Below are 21445 nucleotides of genomic sequence, written 5' to 3' on the forward strand. Positions count from 1 at the left end.
GACAAAGTCTCTCTACATAAAATTCTGCCACCTGAGATTGCAATGACCTTAGAATGGTATCTTGAAATTCTTCATCAGAGTCAAGTGATAGGAGCCAAGTCCCTTTCTTTGAGCTTAAAGAGGTGAAAATCATTTGGAGCAAAGTTTTGGCTGCAAGGTGATTGTTCAAAACACCCAATTGTTACTGATGCCACAATTCTTGTGTTTGTTATGCAGATCAGGGCCAAAGATTGTGAGGCAAAAAAATGAAAGCGCATCATTTGTTTCGAACTGTTACTGCCTCATAGTATGATTCACAACCAATTATCATTCCATATTTCACTAAATTCACAAACAAGACTCCTTCAACACTCCAAAAAATTTCTGCAGCAATTTCATTTCTGACTGACAGAGTTTGGCATGCCATTTTCTAGGGTTGCAGTAGTCTTGTTGAAGTCTCTCTTAAGGGTAAGGTTTGTAATGGAAATGAAAGTAGCATATAATACATCGTAGTGATCTTATCACTACGATGGAATGACCACATTTTACTCAGACCTGATGTCTATGTTGTGAAGAAAAGTCATTCCATCATCACAGGTAAGAGAGGAAATTACACTAATAATACATGTCTGATAAAACAAGGTGCATACCGATGGACTAAAAAGGCCTTGAAAATTAGGAAAGCTGACCCTCTGTAATGTAACTGTGCAAGGAGGATGAGGAAGAAGAGGAAGAGGAAGAAGAAGAAGAAATTGTAATTACTAGTTCTAACTGAGTTAACACACAAATCTACTTCTGATTAATGTTTTAAAATTATGGAAATACAGTAAAATATCAAATAATTAGGTTTCACCATTAGCTTATAATACATAAAATTCTCATATTCATATTAAATTTCAAATCCTTCACTGTTGAAAGTTTCTTACCTTCATACAACTGTTTCTGAGCAAGCATAAAAAAGTGATAAGCTTCTGCACCTTTCCATGCATTGTCAACATGTTTGGTATCTAGATCAGAATCTGTATCACTATTGAGCAAGCCCATCAATGCTGTGCTTCGGCCACCTAAACGGTGATAAGAAAATATCAGTATCTAATTTCTAATTTAATTTACATATTGTACACTGTAGCAATAGTTGCAACAGCAAGGCAATGAACATTAACTATACATAGGTGGTTTCCTGGTAATCTCAGCTGTCACTGTCTTTCACATCTAGTTCAGTCTGTAAGTTACTATTTAAAAATAACATAATCATTTCAGTAACAGACACAAAATAAAAATATTTCCCTGAAAAGTCCAAACATTGTATTTCAAGCAATTGTAAGATGAATCAACGTGGGCTGTAATCAAATTAGCAGGCAGTTTGGAACATCAGTCACTCTGCATGAAACTTTTTGACAGGCACCACTGATTTAACTGGTCACTAGCAGTCATTCTCTTCCTACCTCAAGTATAGAACACACAAAAAAATTTTTAGAAGAAAAAAAACATAGCAAATAAAGTTTATGCAAACATACAGATAGGTGTCTCCCATCACCCTTCCTCAATGATGTTCTCATACAGGTTATGTTAACACAAGTCTCAGAAACAATGAATTTCAAAGACATGATGCATGAACAAATCAACAAAATCGAGTTCATATTATGATAAAATGAGAAAAGATGCAGCTGCATAATGGTGGTTTATTATTATTTATAGTCTGTGAGATGTAGTGTGACCCATGATATCAGCATATGCAGTAGCCAAATACGTGTTCTGTGTAGTGGAGGGAGGAGCTGGCTCAGACTTGCAGTAACTGCCTCATGTTCCCATTGCCCACCTGACTATCCGGGAAACATTGGGTAAATTGTACAAGTCTGTTTTAAACTATGCTATTCATGCGAAAATTGTTGAATCATCTGCTACTGATGATAAACGTATGTGATACTGATGATATGATGTGCATACTCTGAAATGCTGTGATTGCGGCCCTCCTTGCTCTGTTTTGGGTTTTGACTGTCACTATTCCCAGTCTACAATTTGCTACTACCACTGAGATTAATCAGTCTTGCACACTTCTGCCTCGGTTTATCTCCTCATTCCATCCTTGTTCCATCGCCCCACATCCTTACCCCTACCAAACTGCCATATTACTTTCTTCTCTCCTGTACACACATATAAACAGTCAGTGTATGTACAATTTTTTATCCTGTGGATAAAACATCTGGGCTCAGTCTATATGCAAACACTCCACTGTGATAGGGCACATTTATTAACACATATACACCCACCCTGTCCCAACAGATACACACCACACACACAAAGTGTGCACACATATATTTCACAAAATTCTGATCTGTTTTAGAAAATGAAGAATCATTTGTAGGACATAAAGACGTAATTTATAGAGAAAACAGTAAAAGACAAAGTAGTCATCAGTATGCCCATGGCACATTTTTGTCATTGAGTAATTGCCACTCTCATTTTATACAACCAACAGCTTCTTTCTGACTTTAGTAACAAGCCTGGAAAATTAAAGTATTAAACTGGAACAACACACATCCATGTGTTTTATCTTTCAACGAAAGATAATATATCAATGTGCACATCTGCATACTAAATTAATTATTTTCAACTAATGACCTTTACTTTATAGAGCACCACAGTCATACAGAATTTTTTAAAAGAAATTTCTGCGATTTGACTGTCAACTGTTCATTTATTTAACACAATCATGATTTTGGCTTTATAGCCACCCTAAAGTACACAATGAACTGAAAATATTAAAGTGTACATATCATACAGTGCTGGGCACAGGAACAAGTATTTATTACATATTTGAAAACATTACATACATATTAAAATTTGTCTGACCTGCTTTTGACATGGCATCATCAAAAGAATATGTTTCTAGATTTACACACCAGTTGTCGTACTGTATTACAGGATATGAGTACATATCGAAGGCACATAATATGGCTGATATTGTGCACAGTGAAAAACATTTTTTACACAAAGTATGGCGTATTCCCCCCCCCCCCCCCCCCCCCCGCCACCCACCGTATTACCCCCCCCCACCCCCCTATGAACCACGGACCTTGGCGTTGGTGGGGAGGCTTGCGTGCCTCAACGATACAGATAGCCGTACCGTATGTGCAACCACAACAGAGGGGTATCTGTTGAGAGGCCAGACAAACGTGTGGTTCCTGAGGAGGGGCAGCAGGCTTTTCAGTAGTTGCAGGGGCAAGTCTAGATGATTGACTGATCTGGCCTTGTAACACTAATCAAAACGGCCTTGCTGTGCTGGTACTGCGAATGGCTGAAAGCAACGGGATAAAATATTCCAGAGGTAAAATAGTCCCCCATTCGGATCTCCAGGTGGGGACTACTCAGGAGGACGTCGTTATCAGGAGAAAGAAAACTGGTGTTCTACGGATTGGAGCGTGGAATGTCAGATCCCTTAATCGAGCAGGTAGGTTAGAAAAATTAAAAAAGGGAAATGGATAGGTTAAAGTTAGATATAGTGGGAATTAGTGAAGTTCGGTGGTAGGAGGAACAAGACTTTTGGTCAGGTGAATACAGGGTTATAAATACAAAATAAAATAGAGGTAATGCAGGAGTCGGTTTAATAATGAATAAAAAAATAGGAGTGCGGGTAAGTTACTACAAACAGCATAGTGAACGCATTATTGTGACCAAGATAGACACGAAGCCCACGCCTACTACAGTAGTACAAGTTTATATGCCAACTAGCTCTGCAGATGATGAAGAAATTTAAGACATGTATGATGAAATCAAAGAAATTATTCAGATAGTGAAGGGAGGCAAAAATTTAATAGTGATGGGTGACTGGAATTCGGTAGTAGGAAAAGGGAGAGAAGGAAACATAGTAGGTGAATATGGATTGGGGGTAAGAAATGAAAGAGGAAGTCGCCTGATAGAATTTTGCACAGAGCACAACTTAATCATAGCTAACACTTGGTTCAAGAATCATAAAAGAAGGTTGTATACATGGAAGAAGCCTGGAGATACTGACAGGTTTCAGATAGATTATATAATGGTAAGACAGAGATTTAGAACCAGGTTTTAAATTGTAAGACATTTCCAGGGACAGATGTGGACTCTGACCACAATCTATTGGTTATGAACTGTAGATTAAAACTGAAGAAACTGCAAAAAGGTGGGAATTTAAGGAGATGGGACCTGGATAAACTGAAAAAACCAGAGGTTGTACAGAGGTTCAGGGAAAGAATAAGGGAACAATTGACCGGAATGGGTGAAAGAAATACAGTAGAAGTAGAATGGGTAGCTTTGAGAGATGAAGTAGTGAAGACAGCAGAGGATCTAGTAGGTAAAAAGACAAGGGCTAGTAGAAATCCTTGGGAAACAGAAGAAATATTGAATTTAATTGATGAAAGGAGAAAATATAAAAATGCAGTAAATGAAGCAGGCAAAAAGGAATACAAATGTCTCAAAAATGAGATCGACAGGAAGTGCAAAATGGCTAAGCAGGGATGGCTAGAGGACAAATGTAAGGATGTAGAGGCTTATCTCACGAGGGGTAAGATAGATACTGCCTACAGGAAAATTAAAGAGACCTTTGGAGAAAAGATAACCACTTGTATGAATATCAAGAGATTTTATGGAAACCCAGTTCTAAGCAAAGAAGGGTAAGCAGAAAGGTGGAAGGAGTATATAGAGGGTCTACACAAGGGCAATGTACTTGACGACAATATTATGGAAATGGAGGAGGATGTAGATGAAGATGAAATTGGAGATATGATACTGCGTGAAGAGTTTGATAGAGCACTGAAAGACCTGAGTCGAAATAAGGCCCCGGGAGTAGACAACATTCCATTAGAACTACTGACGGCCTTGGGAGAGCCAATCCTGACAAAACTCTACCATCTGGTGAGCAAGATGTATAAGACAGGCGAAATACCCTCCGACTTCAAGAAGAATTTTTTTACAGACGAATGGAAAAACTGATAGAAGCCGACCTCGGGGAAGATCAGCTTGGATTCCGTAGAAATATTGGGACACGTGAGGCAACACTGACCCTACGACTTATCTTAGAAGAAAGATTAAGGAAAGGCAAACCTACGTTTCTAGCATTTGTAGACTTAGAGAAAGCTTTTGGCAATGTTGATTGGAATACTCTCTTTCAAATTCTGAAGGTGGCAGGGGTAGAATACAGGGAGCGAAAGGCTATTTACAATTTGTACAGAAAGCAGATGGCAGTTATAAGAGTCGAGGGACATGAAAGGGAAGCAGTGGTTGGGAAGGGAGTGAGACAGGGTTGTAGTCTATCCCTGATGTTATTCAATCTGTATATTGAGCAAGCAGTGAAGGAAACAAAAGAAAAATTCGGAGTAGGATTTAAAATCCATGGAGAAGAAATAAAAACTTTGAGGTTCACTGATGACATTGTAATTCTGTCAGAGACAGCAAAGGACTTGGAAGAGCAGTTGAATGGAATGGACAGTGTCTTGAAAGGAGGGTGTAAGATGAACATCAACAAAAGCGAAACGAGGATAATGGAATGTAGTCGAATTAAGTCGGGTGATGCTGTGGGAATTAGATTAGGAAATGATACACTTAAAGTAGTAAAGGAGTTTTGCTATTTGGGGAGCAAAATAACTGATGATGGTCGAAGTAGAGAGGATATAAAATGTAGACTGGCAATGGCAAGGAAAGCGTTTCTGAAGAAGAGAAATTTGTTAACATCGAGTATAGATTTAAGTGTCAGGAAGTCGTTTCTGAAAGTATTTGTATGGAGCGTAGCCATGTATGGAAGTGAAACATGGACGATAACTAGTTTGGACAAGAAGAGAATAGAAGCTTTCAAAATGTGGTGCTACAGAAGAATGCTGAAGATTAGATGGGTAGATCATATAACTAATGAGGAGGTATTGAATAGGATTGGGGAGAAGAGAATTTTGTGGCACAACTTGACTAGAAGAAGGGATTGGTTGGTAGGACATGTTCTGAGGCATCAAGGGATCACCAATTTAGTATTGGAGGGCAGCATGGAGGGTAAAAATCATAGAGGGAGACCAAGAGATGAAGGATGTAGGTTGCAGTAGGTACTGGGAGATGAAGAAGCTTGCACAGGATAGAGTAGCATGGAGAGCTGCATCAAACCAGTCTCAGGACTAAAGACCACAACAACGAACAACATATCTCCAGTCTACCACCACCTACCAAAGTCTACATCTACATCTACATCTACATCTACATGACTACTCTGTAATTCACATTTCAGTGCTTGGCAGAGGGTTCGTCGAACCACAATCATACTATCTCTCTACCATTCCACTCCCGAACAGCGTGCGGGAAAAACGAACACCTAAACCTTTCTGTTCGAGCTCTGATTTCTCTTATTTTATTTTGATGATCATTCCTACCTATGTAGGTTGGGCTCAACAAAATATTTTCGCATTCGGAAGAGAAAGTTGGTGACTGAAATTTCGTAAATAGATCTTGCCGCGACGAAAAACATCTTTGATGTAATGACTTCCATCCCAATTCGTGTATCATATCTGCCACACTCTCTCCCCTACTACGTGATAATACAAAACGAGCTGCTCTTTTTTGCACCCTTTCGATGTCCTCCGTCAATCCCACCTGGTAAGGATCCCACACCGTGCAGCAATATTCTAACAGAGGATGAACGAGTGTAGTGTAAGCTGTCTCTTTAGTGGACTTGTTGCATCTTCTAAGTGTTCTGCCAATGAAACGCAACCTTTGGCTCGCCTTCCCCACAATATTATCTATGTGGTCTTTCCAACTGAAGTTGTTCGTAATTTTAACACCCAGGTACTTAGTTGAATGGACAGCCTTGAGAATTGTACTATTTATCAAGTAATCGAATTCCAACGGATTTCTTTTGGAACTCATGTGGATCACCCCACACTTTTCGTTATTTAGCGTCAACTGCCACCTGCCACACCATACAGAAATCTTTTCTAAATCGCTTTGCAACTGATACTGGTCTTCGGATGACCTTACTAGACGGTAAATTACAGCATCATCTGTGAAAAACCTAAGAGAACTGCTCAGATTGTCACCCAGGTCATTTATATAGATCAGGAACAGCAGAGGTCCCAGGACGCTTCCCTGGGGAACACCTGATATCACTTCAGTTTTACTCGATGATTTGCCGTCTATTACTATGAACTGCGACCTTCCTGGCAGGAAATCACGAATCCAGTCGCACAACTGAGACGATACCCCATAGGCCCGCAGCTTGATTAGAAGTTGCTTGTGAGGAACGGTGTCAAAAGCTTTCCGGAAATCTAGAAATACGGAATCAACTTGAGATCCCCTGTTGATAGTGACCATTACTTCGTGCGAATAAAGAGCTAGCTGCGTTGCACAAGAACGATGTTTTCTGAAACCATGCTGATTACGTATCAATAGATCGTTCCCTTCGAGGTGATTCAAAATGTTTGAATATAGTATATGCTCCAAAACCCTACTGTAAACCGATGTCAATGATATAGGTCTGTAGTTAGATGGACTACTCCTACTACCCTTCTTAAACACTGGTGCAACCTGCACAATTTTCCAATCTGTAGGTACAGATCTATCGGTGAGCGAGCGGTTGTATATGAGTGCTAAGTAGGGAGCTATTCTATCAGCGTAATCTGAAAGGAACCTAATCGGTATACAATCTGGACCTGAAGACTTGCCCGTATCAAGCGATTTGAGTTTCTTCGCAACCCCTAAGGTATCTACTTCTAAGAAACTCATGGTAGCAGCTGTTCGTGTTTCAAATTCTGGAATATTCCATTCATCTTCCCTGGTGAAGGAATTTCGGAAAACTGCATTCAATAACTCTGCTTTAGCGGCACAGTCGTCGGTAACAGTACCATCGGCACTGCGCAGCGAAGGTATTGACTGCGTCTTGCCGCTTGTGTACTTTACATACGACCAGAATTTCTTCGGATTTTCTACCAAATTTCGAGACAATGTTTCGTTGTGGAACCTAGTAAAGGCATCTTGCATTGAAGTCCGTGCCAAATTTCGCATGTCTGTAAATTTTAGCCAATCTTTGGGATTTCGCGTTCTTCTGAACTTCGCATGCTTTTTCCGTTGCCTCTGCAACAGAGTTCGGACCTGTTTTGTGTACCATGGGGGATCAGTTCCATCTCTTACCAATTTATGAGGTATGAATCTCTCAATTGCTGCTGCTCCTATATCTTTGAATGTCTGGTGATATAGGAGCATTCCTGACGTGTCTTGGTACCACCCAGGACTGGAGCAACTGAATCACATTCTCTACCAGGGTTTTGACTACCTCTCATTGTACCCTGAAATGAATGTCGTGCCCACTATCCCCCCACCTCTCCACCAGTGGTCTCGTTCATCCCTACACGACTCCTGCTCCAAACCTCTTCCTCATGGCTCATATACCTTTTGTAGATGTGGATGAAATATCTGTTCCACACACTCACCCACCACCCATTGCTCCAGTCTGGTCACAAGGATCAGCTATCCCATCCAAGGAGGGGCTGCTAAAAGCTGAGCTGCAGCCACTGTGTTGCATTCTACATGGCAACCAACTGTCTGTCTGCATAAATGGCCATCGACAAACTGTGACCAAGAAACAGCAGGACCACTGCATTGCTAAGTGCACCTCCCAACACACTGTTGTCCATTTGAATGACAGCCTCACAGCCTGTGCCATCTGGGCCCTTCCTACCAGCACCAGCTTTTCTGAATTGCACAGGTGGAAACTCTCCCTCCAATACCTCCTATGTTCCTGTAATCTTCCTGGCCTCAATCTTTGTTAGTTTTGTCTTTTTCCCCAAGCCACTTTTCTGTTCCCATTCCGGCACTACAGAGTTCTCAATTTCACCAACGCACACACAGTCTTTTTACCTCTCTCCTTTTCCGCTAACCCTCCCCAGCCCTCTGTTGTAACCTCGCAATTGTACCTAGTTGCCCTGCTCTCTCTCTCTCTCTCTCTCTCTCTCTCTCTCTCTCCACTTCATCCTTGTATGATTCTGCAAGCAGCACTCTTTGGTCCCCCCACCCCTACCCTGCTATCCCTCCCCCTCCCTACCCCAATTTCGTCCCTACCCTGCACCACTCAGTTGCATCTCCCATCATGTGCTGCTCCTCTCAGTGCAGCCTCAGCAGCTGGAGACTGTGTGTGTGTGTGTTTCTGACTGGGTAAGAGTGCCTTAAATAGTGCCAACTGCCGGCTGTGTTAGAGAACCTCAGTGCACAACAATTGTGTAGTCATATGTGCTTCAAAGTAAACATTGTAATCAATCAGAAATGGTGGGGTCATTATTTAACCTTTCAGTAGAGCATCCTAACAACACAGGAATCACATTTCTAATGCCTAAGCTGCTAGCTTCCCAAGTGCTACATGCCTACCCCCTTGGGACACAATTCCTATTAGTGGTTGTCATGCCAGACGATCTTCGTTGTGGTTTCCATGGGAAGAGCTCCTGGTTGGAGTAGGGGTCATCAGGATGGACGTTTCACACATGGAAAAACATCAAACTAAACCAGCATAATGACCGTAATGATTTGGCTGTCTCAACAAAGAGGTATGGACAGTTACAATCAAACTGCTTTTCATACCCTGGCTACGTCATGGGAAAAGGGTCAAGCCAGACGACTGGGAACAAAACCAAAAACAGATGGAGATACTTCTACAGCAACAAAACTGTTATTTTTCATGGAACAAATAGAAGATAAATTTCGAGAAGTGGACTTGGAGGGGGGGGATTGTGAAATGGATCACTTTTGATTAGCCTTCTTACTGCACAATCCCAAGCACTTAAGATATGTGAAAGACTGGGTGACATACAAGCGACCATTACACCACATAAACCTCTGAATATGCTACTAGAGTTATTTCACAGAGACCTAATGCTCCAAACAAGTGAAGAGGTATGAGCTAATGTAGAATGAGGAGATGTTCATTTTTGTCAGATGCAGAAAAAAAAAGTCCAAATATAACTGAAAAGGCACCGAAGCTTTCATATTAGACTTGAAGGAAATGTTCAAATAAAGTTAGGTAGGTTTGTATAGTTGTTAATAAAACTTATATCCAACAACGTGAGAAAGATTTCCATGGCTTATGCATTGGACATATATCATCTTGTTGCACAGCATACCCAAAATGTGGAAACTGTGGAAAATCAATTCACAACCACCTTTGTATATAAACGTTACAAATTATGAAAAGTTGCAGCAATCACACCACCTACTTCAACATTTTAAAAGCTAACCATCCTCACCTTCTGTGGGTCCTGAGGCACAGTCTTCAGTAACCACTTCTTGCACCCGACCCTAGAAGCAGCATCATTCTCCAGTATCTGCTGGTGGCAGGGCTTCCTCTTGGAGCCTCTCTCCCAAGAAATCTCCAGTGCAGAGACCCAACACCAGTTACAGGCTGAAGGAGATGCTCACAAGACTAAAGCACCAAAAGTTTTGAAAGAGAAAGATAACCACAGCTAACCAGGACACACTCATGATAATCCAGTGGAACTACAATGGATATTATTGTCACCTGCCTGAACTAAAACTAATTTCTTGTTGTGCTGCATTCTTTGTTGCTTTGCAAGTACTACACTTCAGTGATGATTGTTCCCCAATGATTGGAGGTTACCAAGCAACATGTTGGAACCATATTGACCCTGAGGGGGCAAATGGAGGAGTAGTTATATTAATTTGCACAGATGTTGTCAGCGAGTAGATTTCTCTCCGTACCACGTTGTAAGCAGTAGTGACGCGAGTGGAAATAACCCCAGCAATAAACCATTTGTAATGTTCATGTACCTTCGGTAGATCTTAAGCCAGCTCCTCTCATCCCCCCCCCCCCCCTCCCTCTTTGTTTCTCCTGATGGGGATTATTTCAATGTGCACTACTCCGTGTGGTGAGAAGTCCCACTTTGTCTGATAGGGGCCTTCTGAATGACCAGCTTTTTTTCCGGTCTTGATCTCTCTCTCCTCAATGGTAGTACTCCTACCCACTTTGGTGTTTCCCGTGGTGTCTTTTCAACTGTCAACCATCTGATGTCTGCCTCCAATCTCATGGCTTCCCTACAGTGGTTGCTACATGACAATATTTGTAACAGTGAGCACCTTCCAATGTCCTGTTACTTCCTTGCCATGGCCTTACTGACTAATTAACATGTTGGATGCTTCAAAAGCCATGTGGCAATTGTGTGCCTCTGCTGTCACTTCACCCTATCTGTCAGATCGCATCAGTGATGTGGAAGACAGCCTGACACAATCGTCCATGCCACTGGAACTGATATACACCCCTTTCTACAGCTATTCAGGATTGGTGCAGAACTTTGCAATCCCATCTCGAGCAACATCCTTCAGACAACCCTCCTCACTTTCAAGAGACTTCATGCTAAGTCTTGCTGTCTGTAGTAAAGCAGTAAGGAGAAATGCTTGGAGCACTACATCTCTTCACTATAGGCATGTGCCTCTTCATACCAAGTGTGGGCCAAGATTGTGTGGGCTGCCAAAGCTAGACAACTCTTCTGGTATCTTCCAGCAGGGTGGGCTTTATACCAAAGTGTATGTTGTTGCTGAACACTGTGCGACAGTGTCGGCATCCTATTATCACCTGGCCTACCTTTTGAAAGCATAAACAAGATGTTGAAGACCTCTTCCTGTTCTTCACCCACCTGCCATGCTTAAAAGTATAATGATCCTTTCACTGACTGAGAACTGCTTCAGGCTCTTGCCTTGCTACACAATGTGCCATAATATCCTGATTAGATTCATAGTCAGATGATCTAAAATCTGAATGTTATTCAAAAGGTCCTTCTCCTCAAGTTCTTCAACTGTATTTGGCTCGGAGGTGTCCTCTTCATAATGGCAAGATAGTGTCATTGGTCACCCAGGCAGAAACCCAAAATCTATTGACAGCTGCTGACCAATTAACCTTAAAATATGCTCTGCAAATTTCTGGAAAGGATAGTCACTGACCTATTGTAGATTCTCAAATCTTGGGGATGTTTCATCTCCCCTGTCAGTATGGTTACCGGGAGGCACAATCTAGTCAACCATTCAGTTAGTGACGTCCATTGGACCACTGATCATGCCTGCAATGCATTTTGCTAACTTAAGCATTTCATGTAGCTTCTACCCTGCAGCCTCAGCCGAACACTGGCCCCAAGGTGCCATCCACTAGGCCTCCACTTGGACTGACTCTCATTGCTACCTGTTACCTTGCTGCAAGTCGTGCATTCCTGTCGTCCTGACCGAGAATCCTTCTTGAGTACCAAGAACTTGGACTTGCAATGGTGTCCAAAATTAAAACAACAAACTGCTATATCCCCATCCTGTGTCTGTCACGATATAATCATACCAACTGTCAAGAGATGTCTGCATGGTCGTATTCTGCGCAGAAGAGGCATTCTGGTCAAGGGACAACCATGCCAGCGATGATGTCGGGGCACCCATCAAACAGGGTAGTATTTGTTTGGTAGCCCCACATTCACAATCACTATTTACACAGTCACAGATGGTGCAGTATGGCACAGAGAAGACGTCTGTCACACTCTGTTCTGCGGAGAGGCGTAGGAAGAATGGAAGCAAGACGTATGTGAAACTGGTGTCTCCCAATGGCTTAAAGTGAATCATTCTGTTGTTTCTCGGATGTGGCGGCAGTTTGTAGATACCGAAGGACCAGGGCAGGGCTGACCATGTATGACAACAGAGAGAGAAGGCAGTTATTTGGCTGTAAGGGTACAATAGCACTGGCTAAGTACAGTACAGTACAGCACAGCAACTGGCATCTGACCATGCAGCAGCCACTGGATGTGCTGCATTTAGGCAAACAGTGTACAGAACACTTCAGCAGACTGGCCTTTATTGTTGGAGACTTGCTGTATGTGTACCTCTGACGGGTCTTCACAGAAGGGAATGTCTAGGGTGGAGTCATCAACATGCCATCTTGGATGGTCGAACAGTGGGCTAATGTTCTTTTCACAAATGAGCCCTGACTTGGTCTGGAGAGTGAATCTCGAATTCGCATCTGGGAAGGAATGTTGAACACTGTTTCGGGATCCAAGCATTGTGGAAAGAGATCAATATTGAGAAGGGATTCTAATGATGTGGGCAGGGATTGTGCTGATCACTTGAACAGCCCTTCGTGAAATTGTACAGGTGAATCGACAAGGTTTAACTACTATCAGGTATCGTGCTGAGATTTTGAGACCTTGTTTGATTGTTGCAAGGTGCTGTGGGTCCAGACTTTGTATTAGTGGACAATAATGCTCGACCTCATAGAGCACAGGTGGTTGATGTTTTCTTGGAAACAGAAGGGATTGCACGCATGAGGTAGCCTGCTCACTCTTCAGATTTAAATCCCATAGAGCATGTCTGGGATGCAATATGGAGATGGATTCCATCACATAAGCATCCACCAACTGCTCTTTTAGACTTGTGACAGCTCTGCAAGAATAATGGTTGTTATTGCTCCAACATGAGCTTGGTGACATCATACACAGCCTGCCCCATCATCGTCAGATCGGTATTGCTGCAAGAGGTGGTCACACCTCATACTGGGCACTATAATCAGTTGTCAGAATGTATGTGCAACCCAGTTAAGTTGGAAAAAATGAACGGTTTTTTTGTACTGTTATGTTTGTTGCAGTTGCTTACATTCTGGATTCTTTACATTGTTTATACTTTACTATCACATGTTTATACTGTGTTGTGGCAAAATAAATGCAACCTTGCAAAATTTCTGTTTGTTGCTTCAATTTTAGACACCATTGTGGTTGCGTAGTCCTGAATTTATGGTCTCCTCTTTGATAACAATAAAAAAAACCCTATTTGGCTGCCCCATATTCATCAGACTAGTAACATGCGAAAGCTTTATGCTCTCATTCTTCTCTTCCGCATATTTACTGGGCACTCGTCTCATTCAGATTGGACTGTGGTTGCCAGGTTTATGGCTGATGTCCAGCGCAGTCCTGGACGAAACGTCAGGAGCAGAAGTGTGTCTTGAACCCCCTCTTTCCTATTAAAATTATCCTGATGCTTATATTCAATGGCTTCTCTATATCGTCGTGGGTAATAATTTAACGTTGTTACCAGCAGAAAGAAAACTGGCGTTCTACGGATCGGAGCGTGGAATGTCAGATCCCTTAATCGGGCAGCTAGGTTACAAAATTTAAAAAGGGAAATGGATAGGTTAAAGTTAGATATAGTGGGAATTAGTGAAGTTCGGTGGCAGGAGGAACAAGACTTTTGGTCAGGTGAATACAGGGTTATAAATACAAAATCAAATAGGGGTAACGCAGGAATAGTTTTAATAATGAATAAAAAAATAGGAGTACGGGTAAGCTACTACAAACAGCATAGTGAACGCATTATTGTGGCCAAGATAGACACGAAGCCCATGCCTACTACAGTAGTACAAATTTCTATGCCAACTAGCTCTGCAGATGATGAAGAAATTGATGAAATGTATGAGGAGGTAAAATAAATTATTCAATAGTGAAGGGAGCCGAAAATTTAATAGTCATGGGTGACTGGAATTCAAGCGTAGGAAAAGGCAGAGAAGGAAACATAGTAGGTGAATATGGATTGGGGCTAAGAAATGAAAGAGGAAGCCGTCTGGTAGAATTTTGCGCAGAGCATAACTTAATCATAGCTAACACTTGGTTTAAGAATCATAAAAGAAGGCTGTATACATGGAAGAACCCTGGAGATACTAAAAGGTAGAAGATAGATTATATAATGGTAAGACAGAGATTTAGGAACCAGGTTTTAAATTGTAAGACATTTCCAGGGACAGATGTGGACTCTGACCACAATCTATTGGTTGTGAACTGTAGATAAAACTGAAGAAACAGCAAAAAGGTGGGAATTTAAGGAGATGGGACCTGGATAAACTGAAAGAACCAGAGGTTGTACAGAGTTTCAGGGAGAGCATAAGGGAACAATTGACAGGAACGGGGGAAAGAAATACAGTAGAAGAAGAATGGGTAACTTTGAGGGATGAAATAGTGAATGCAGCAGAGGATCAAATAGGTAAAAGGACGAGGGCTAGTAGAAACCCTTCGGTAACAGAAGAAATATTGAATTTAATTGATGAAAGGCAAAAAGGAATACAAACGTCTCAAAAATGAGATAGACAGGAAGTGCAAATTGGCTAAGCAGGGATGGCTAGAGGACAAATGTAAGGATGTAGAGGCTTCTCTCACTAGGGGTAAGATAGATACTGCGTATAGGAAAATTAAAGAGAGCTTTGGAGAAAGGAGAACCACTTGTATGAATATCAAGAGATTTGATGGAAACCCAGTTCTAAGCAAAGAAGCGTAAGCAGAAAGGTGGAAGGAGTATATAGAGGGTCTACACAAGGGCAATGTACTTGAGGACAATATTATGGAAATGGACAAGGATGTAGATGAAGATGAAATGGGAGATATGATACTGCGTGAAGAGTTTGACAGAGCACTGAAAGATCTGAGTCGAAATAAGGCCCCAGGAGTAGACAACATTCCATTAGAACTACTGACGGCCTTGGGAGAGCCAGTCCTGACAAAACTCAACCATCTGGTGAGCAAGATGTATGAGACAGGCGAAATACCCTCAGACTTCAAGAAGAATATAATAATTCCAATCCCAAAGAAAGCAGGTATTGACAGATGTGAAAATTACCGAACAATCAGTTTAATAAGTCACAGCTGCAAAATACTAACGCGAATTCTTTACAGACGAATGGAAAAACTGATAGAAGCCGACCTCGGGGAAGATCAGTTTGGATTCAGTAGAAATGTTGGAACACGTGAGGCAATACTGACCCTACGACTTATCTTAGAAGAAAGATTAAGGAAAGGCAAACCTACGTTTCTAGCATTTGTAGACTTAGAGAAAGCTTTTGACAATGTTGATTGGAATACTCTCTTTCAAATTCTGAAGGTGGCAGGGGTAGAATACAGGGAGCGAAAGGCTACTTACAATTTTTACAGAAAGCAGATGGCAGTTATAAGAGTCGAGGGACATGAAAGGGAAGCAGTGGTTGGGAAGGGAGTGAGACAGGGTTGTAGCCTATCCCCGATGTTATTCAATCTATATATTGAGCAAGCAATAAAGGAAACAAAAGAAAAGTTCGGAGTAGGAATTAAAATCCATGGAGAAGAAATAAAAACTTTGAGGTTCGCCGATGACATTGTAATTCTGTCAGAGACAGCAAAGGACTTGGAAGAGCAGTTGAACGGAATGGACAGTGTCTTGAAAGGAGGGTGTAAGATGAACATCAACAAAAGCAAAATGAGGATAATGGAATGTAGCCGAATTAAGTCGGGTGATGCTGAGGGAATTAGATTAGGAAATGAGACACTTAAAGTAGTAAAGGAGTTTTGCTATTTGGGGAGCAAAATAACTGATGATGGTCGAAGTAGAGAGGATATAAAATGTAGACTGGCAATGGCAAGGAAAGCGTTTCTGAAGAAGAAAAATTTGTTAACATCGAGTATAGATTTAAGTGTCAGGAAGTCATTTCTGAAAGTATTTGTATGGAGTGTAGCCATGTATGGAAGTGAAACGTGGACGATAAATAGTTTAGACAAGAAGAGAATAGAAGCTTTCGAAATGTGGTGCTACAGAAGAATGCTAAAGATTAGATGGGTAGACCACATAACTAATGAGGAGGTATTGAATAGAATTGGGGAGAAGAGGTGCTTGTGGCACAATTTGACTAGAAGAAGGGATCTGTTGGTAGGACATGTTCTGAGACATCGAGGGATCACCAAATTAGTATTGGAGGGCAGTGTGCAGTGTAAAAATTGTAGAGGGAGACCAAGAGATGAATACACTAAGCAGATTCAGAAGGATGTAGGCTGCAGTAGGTACTGAGGGATGAAGAAGCTTGCACAGGATAGAGTAGCATGGAGAGCTGCAACAAACCAGTCTCAGGACTGATGACCACAACAACAACAACAACAACAACAACAACATGGTGTATTTCACAGGAAATATATTCCTGTGACCTGGATTAGTCACTTCTGTTCAGCAACTGATGTAAACATATGTCAATACAGCGGCAGAGATAATAACAAAGTAGCACCACTGTGTGAGCCAAATGATCTTTGCTTTATCAAAGGTATTACGACGTAGGGGGGCAGTGGGTACTTATCTAGTGATGCTCAAGTACATAGGGTAATATACTAATGTACCATCCCCACCCCCTCCTCTACCCACCCTGTCCTCTCCTCCAACTCCAATTACCCCTCCCCATTCTCCAAACCATAAAGTACTTTCTTAGGCTGCTGGCTTATGTACCTTATATAGATGTAATTTCAGAACCATATTACCTTATAGTGACATCAGTGAATTGTGATTTTCTTTTAGTTTTGCACCGTAGCTTAAGTTAGTCTTCATGTACTACTTCCACCATCTATGTGTTATATGACTTTTCAACAACAGATGGTAATTTTATAGTTTTAACAACTTCCAATAATTTTTGATTATTATCAAGGTATGTCACCTTGAAAAAAGTGTATAGAACCCATTATGTTTGGTAGAGATATTCACATGCTTTAAGTAGAATGGCTACATAAATATGTACTTAATAATATTCATGTAATATTGCAGTGTATGGTCTGGGTACATAATATAGCATATTGATGTACTATGTTAGAAATGTATACAGAACCTATTACATTTGGTTCAGGACTTCATATGCTATAAGTAATGGAAGTACATCAATATGAATTTAATGGAAATTCATGTGATACTGAAGTGTATGGTAAGGTATATAATATAGCTCACAGACGTACCATGCTCTCCTTACCCTGCACCCCTAACTCCCCTATGCACACCCCCAAATCTATTCCATCTCTCAGCCACTCCAACATGTCCCACTTATCTTCATCTGTCCTCTTCTCCGCTCTCTCCACACTCTATTACCTGTCCCTACCCTTGCCACCCCCAGCCATCTTTTTTCTCACTCTACTGAATGGTCATATTATGTAGTGGGGACTTCCGTACTTCAGTAATGTGCCGTGAATAGTTCTGACTCAGGATCTTTCAGTTTCTGAGTTCTGTGGCAGACCCAACACTTCACATGGATCATGGAAGTTGTTGCACAGGTACAACATCTATTATGTAAGTCTCCACAAATCAGTGAATTACAATTTTATAATACTGCACCCATGCAATGGTTGAAGGCCAAAGTTTACTGTGCATCTAAAATGATTATATTTACACTCTGAGTTAAGAATATTACAATGTACACCAGCAAAAAGCTGTTATAAGTGTGTATTACAAGGACATGTTAAGCATTATCTAAATATATATCCATTTTCTATTTCCTAGTAATATCTCTGGTAAAGCGAAGATCATGTGGCTCACACAGTTGTGCCACTTTGTTGTGATCTCTGCCACTGAACTTACTTATGTTAACGTCAGCTGAAGAACATTAGTGACTAATGCAGGTCATAGGACTACAGCGGCTATTAAATATGCCATACTGTGTGTTAGTGGTTTTTCGCTGTGCAAAATGTCAGCTATATTATGTATCTTCATTATGTGGTCATATCCTGTAATATGACAACTGGTCTATAAGACCAGAAATATGTTGTTTCAATGATGGCATGTCACACACAGATCAGACACATAAGTAATGTTTTCAAATACATAACTGCTTGTTCCTATGACCAGCATGTTACGTATACTTTATTAATTTTGAGTTCAACACACTCCTGAGAATGGGTTTAGAGCCGAAACCATGACTGCGCAAAATAAATGAACAATTAAGTCAATTGGCTAACTTTTCTTTCAAAAAATAATTTTTTCGTCTTAATTTCCTCATTTTGCACAATCTTTTCTTTTATCTTGGAGATCTTCAGTTCTAATTTGCCAAAGTGATGTACAGTACACCCATTAGTTAAAAAATCATTCCAGTCCTGTCCATACACCTACACTATGGAACATTTTATTTGTGTCAAGCAAGGTAGCATTCCAACTTTCTTCACTAGTATTATTTGCTAGTGATGTCCAACTGACATGGGTCCATTGCTAGGGACTGATCCCAATAATAAAAAATTAAAACTAATATGTAAATAATCAAACTATCTCACACTCAAATACAATAAAGAAAAGCTTACGAAAAACTACACATCATATTTCAAAGAACTTCTAAAAACCAGGAAATGTACCTGTGGATCCAATAGCTTTTTGCTTTAATAACTGCTGATGTTCTTCAACTAACAAAGCAGCCAGAACATACAACTTTTTTATTCGCTGTGGCTGTGAGTGCTTTCTCCCCTCTTTCTCAGCCATCTGCAAGCAGAAAAACAAAATTAATTATATTTAAAATACATATTTTGTTGCATCAAAGCTGAAATAATTGTTAATTCTGCCTCAGTAGGTGTTGGACTCACAAGGGAACATTACCAACTTAACTTCAAATTTTAAGGAGAAGGAGGTACACTGCCTGTAGGTCAGTCCCAGCAATCAATCCCATACATATGAGCCAAAATTTTGATAGTATACAAGTATGACTTTCTGAATACACGGTTTTTATTCGCTCCACCCTACTGCAGCTGCCTAATGCCTAAGTGCAAAGATACTGCGCAGTGGAGTGACAAGCAGCATCCTCCTATTGATAGGATGTTGAAAGAGAGGGAAAATCAGAGGGGAGGGGATCATGTCTGCTGCACATATTTTGAAATCTTGTACAAGAACACGTTTTACATGAAAAGAGTACATAATATGTCAACCTCACACATATATAGACTATGTTCAATATTACACCTCGAAATTAAAATGAATAAGCTTAATCAATTGAAGAATTAATATGAAATTGAGTTAATGATATCTGATTTACAATTCACTCATGTCAATCATCTCGAAGAACAGCACAGTGCCTGCAAATGTACTTCACTTCAGTAGTGTCACTTTTTCAATCCAAAGAAAGTAATACACAATAATGATGTTAATAATTAAAATGCATTACGCTATTCCTTTAATGACAAATCATTAATTTACACTACATTTGTGGATCGCAACACAAAACTGTTATAACATCAAGTTTAACAAATATATTTCAGAACGACACAACACATATAAGTCACAGAGTAAGTTGACAAGCAAGACATGTGTACACGTTAGCATTCGAATGAGCACTGAGTCTCAGTCTAGCGGCCGCTGCTCGGCTGGCCACTTAGGTGGTGCAGCTGCTGCATGGCTGGCAGACAGCGCCGCACGTAGAGGACGCGCGTAATTGCGTGGTGGCGCTTTGAATGATCGGCGAGTCACAACACTTTTCCCCCCTTTGAAATTGTTGCACTGGTCTTGATGGAGGTGTCCTGGAGATGGCTAACGTCCATAGGCGTTGTTTGACTTGCCGTAAAGTCTTGAGGAGGAGGCTTCCCGTACGGACGGAAGTGTCCCCGATGATAACGGGTCGAGATGACAGGAGACGTAGGGGTCGAATCTGCTGGGACCCCCTGCACCAATCTGCCCGTTGCGGCAAGTCCAGTTGATATGACAGGAGACATGGGCGATGTGTCGGCGTCTGTTGGAGGAGGAGGCGAGTAGATTTGCTCTGACCGAGGATGGTCATCCAGTTCCTGCATGGGCACGTCTCCTGGTGGCGTCCATTCTTGTGCTGGCATCACGATGACGGTGAGAGGGCAGCGTTGTGAGTATTGAGAGATGCCAAGATCCCGAGCGTCAGGTAGGGCCAAAAGTGGTGTAGCGGCATTCGGAACAGGCGTTGCTGGCACACGAGGCCGAAGCTGGTCCGAATGACGCACTGCAACACCCGTGTCCGTCTGGATTTCATACAGGCGTCTGCCACGGTGTCTTAAGATGCGGCCCGGGCTCCATTTTGGCCGCCTGCCATATCCCCGTACCCAGATGAGGTCGTCGGCGGTGAACCGGCCAAGGGAAGGCACCCACGGCTGTGAGGTGGGAGGCCGCAGAAGATGAAGTAGCGTGCAGGGCTGTTGGCCATGTAAGAGCTCAGCCGGGCTGTGGTCGCCCATGGGGGTGAAACGGTAAGATGCCAGAAACTGGAGAAGCGCATCATCAGCAGCAGAAGAAGTCAGAAGTTTCCGCATCTGAGCCTTAAATGTGTGGACCAGTCGTTCAGCCTCACCGTTGGATTGTGGATGGAATGGCGGGGCCGTGACATGTATAACGCCGTGGCGAGCACAAAAATCTGCAAATTCGGAAGAGGCACATTGCGGACCATTATCAGTAACAAGAGTAGAGGGGAGGCCTTCCAAAGAAAAAATGCGGGCGAGAGCACTGGTGGTTGCCGCGGTGGTAGGCGATGTGCAACAGACAATGAAAGGAAAGTTAGAGTAGGAGTCAATTACGAGGAGCCAATAAGTACCTAAAAAGGGTCCCGCAAAGTCAGCATGAATGCGCTCCCAGGGCTTCTCAGGCGAAGGCCACGGTGACAAAGATGACTTCGGGGCAGCGGCCTATGACGCACAAGGGCTGCAGGCAGCGACCATGTGTGCTATTTCAGAGTCGA

The 21445-nt window shown here is 41.7% G+C and overlaps 1 protein-coding gene across 2 annotated transcripts in view; it reads right to left on the minus strand.

Moving 5' to 3' along the window:
• LOC126260758 (WD repeat-containing protein 35) overlaps positions 1 to 21445 on the minus strand; it is a 208913-nt gene that overhangs the window by 22098 nt on the left and 165370 nt on the right. For both annotated transcript variants that reach the window (XM_049958106.1, XM_049958100.1), the window contains exons 19-20: positions 19116 to 19239; positions 906 to 1043 (exon numbers count right to left, since the gene is read on the minus strand). In XM_049958106.1, the coding sequence (XP_049814063.1) occupies positions 906 to 1043; positions 19116 to 19239 (262 nt within the window). The remainder of the gene's footprint in view (positions 1 to 905; positions 1044 to 19115; positions 19240 to 21445) is intronic.

This window comes from Schistocerca nitens, chromosome 1 (genome assembly GCF_023898315.1).
Source record: "Schistocerca nitens isolate TAMUIC-IGC-003100 chromosome 1, iqSchNite1.1, whole genome shotgun sequence".
Lineage (NCBI taxonomy): Eukaryota > Metazoa > Arthropoda > Insecta > Orthoptera > Acrididae > Schistocerca > Schistocerca nitens.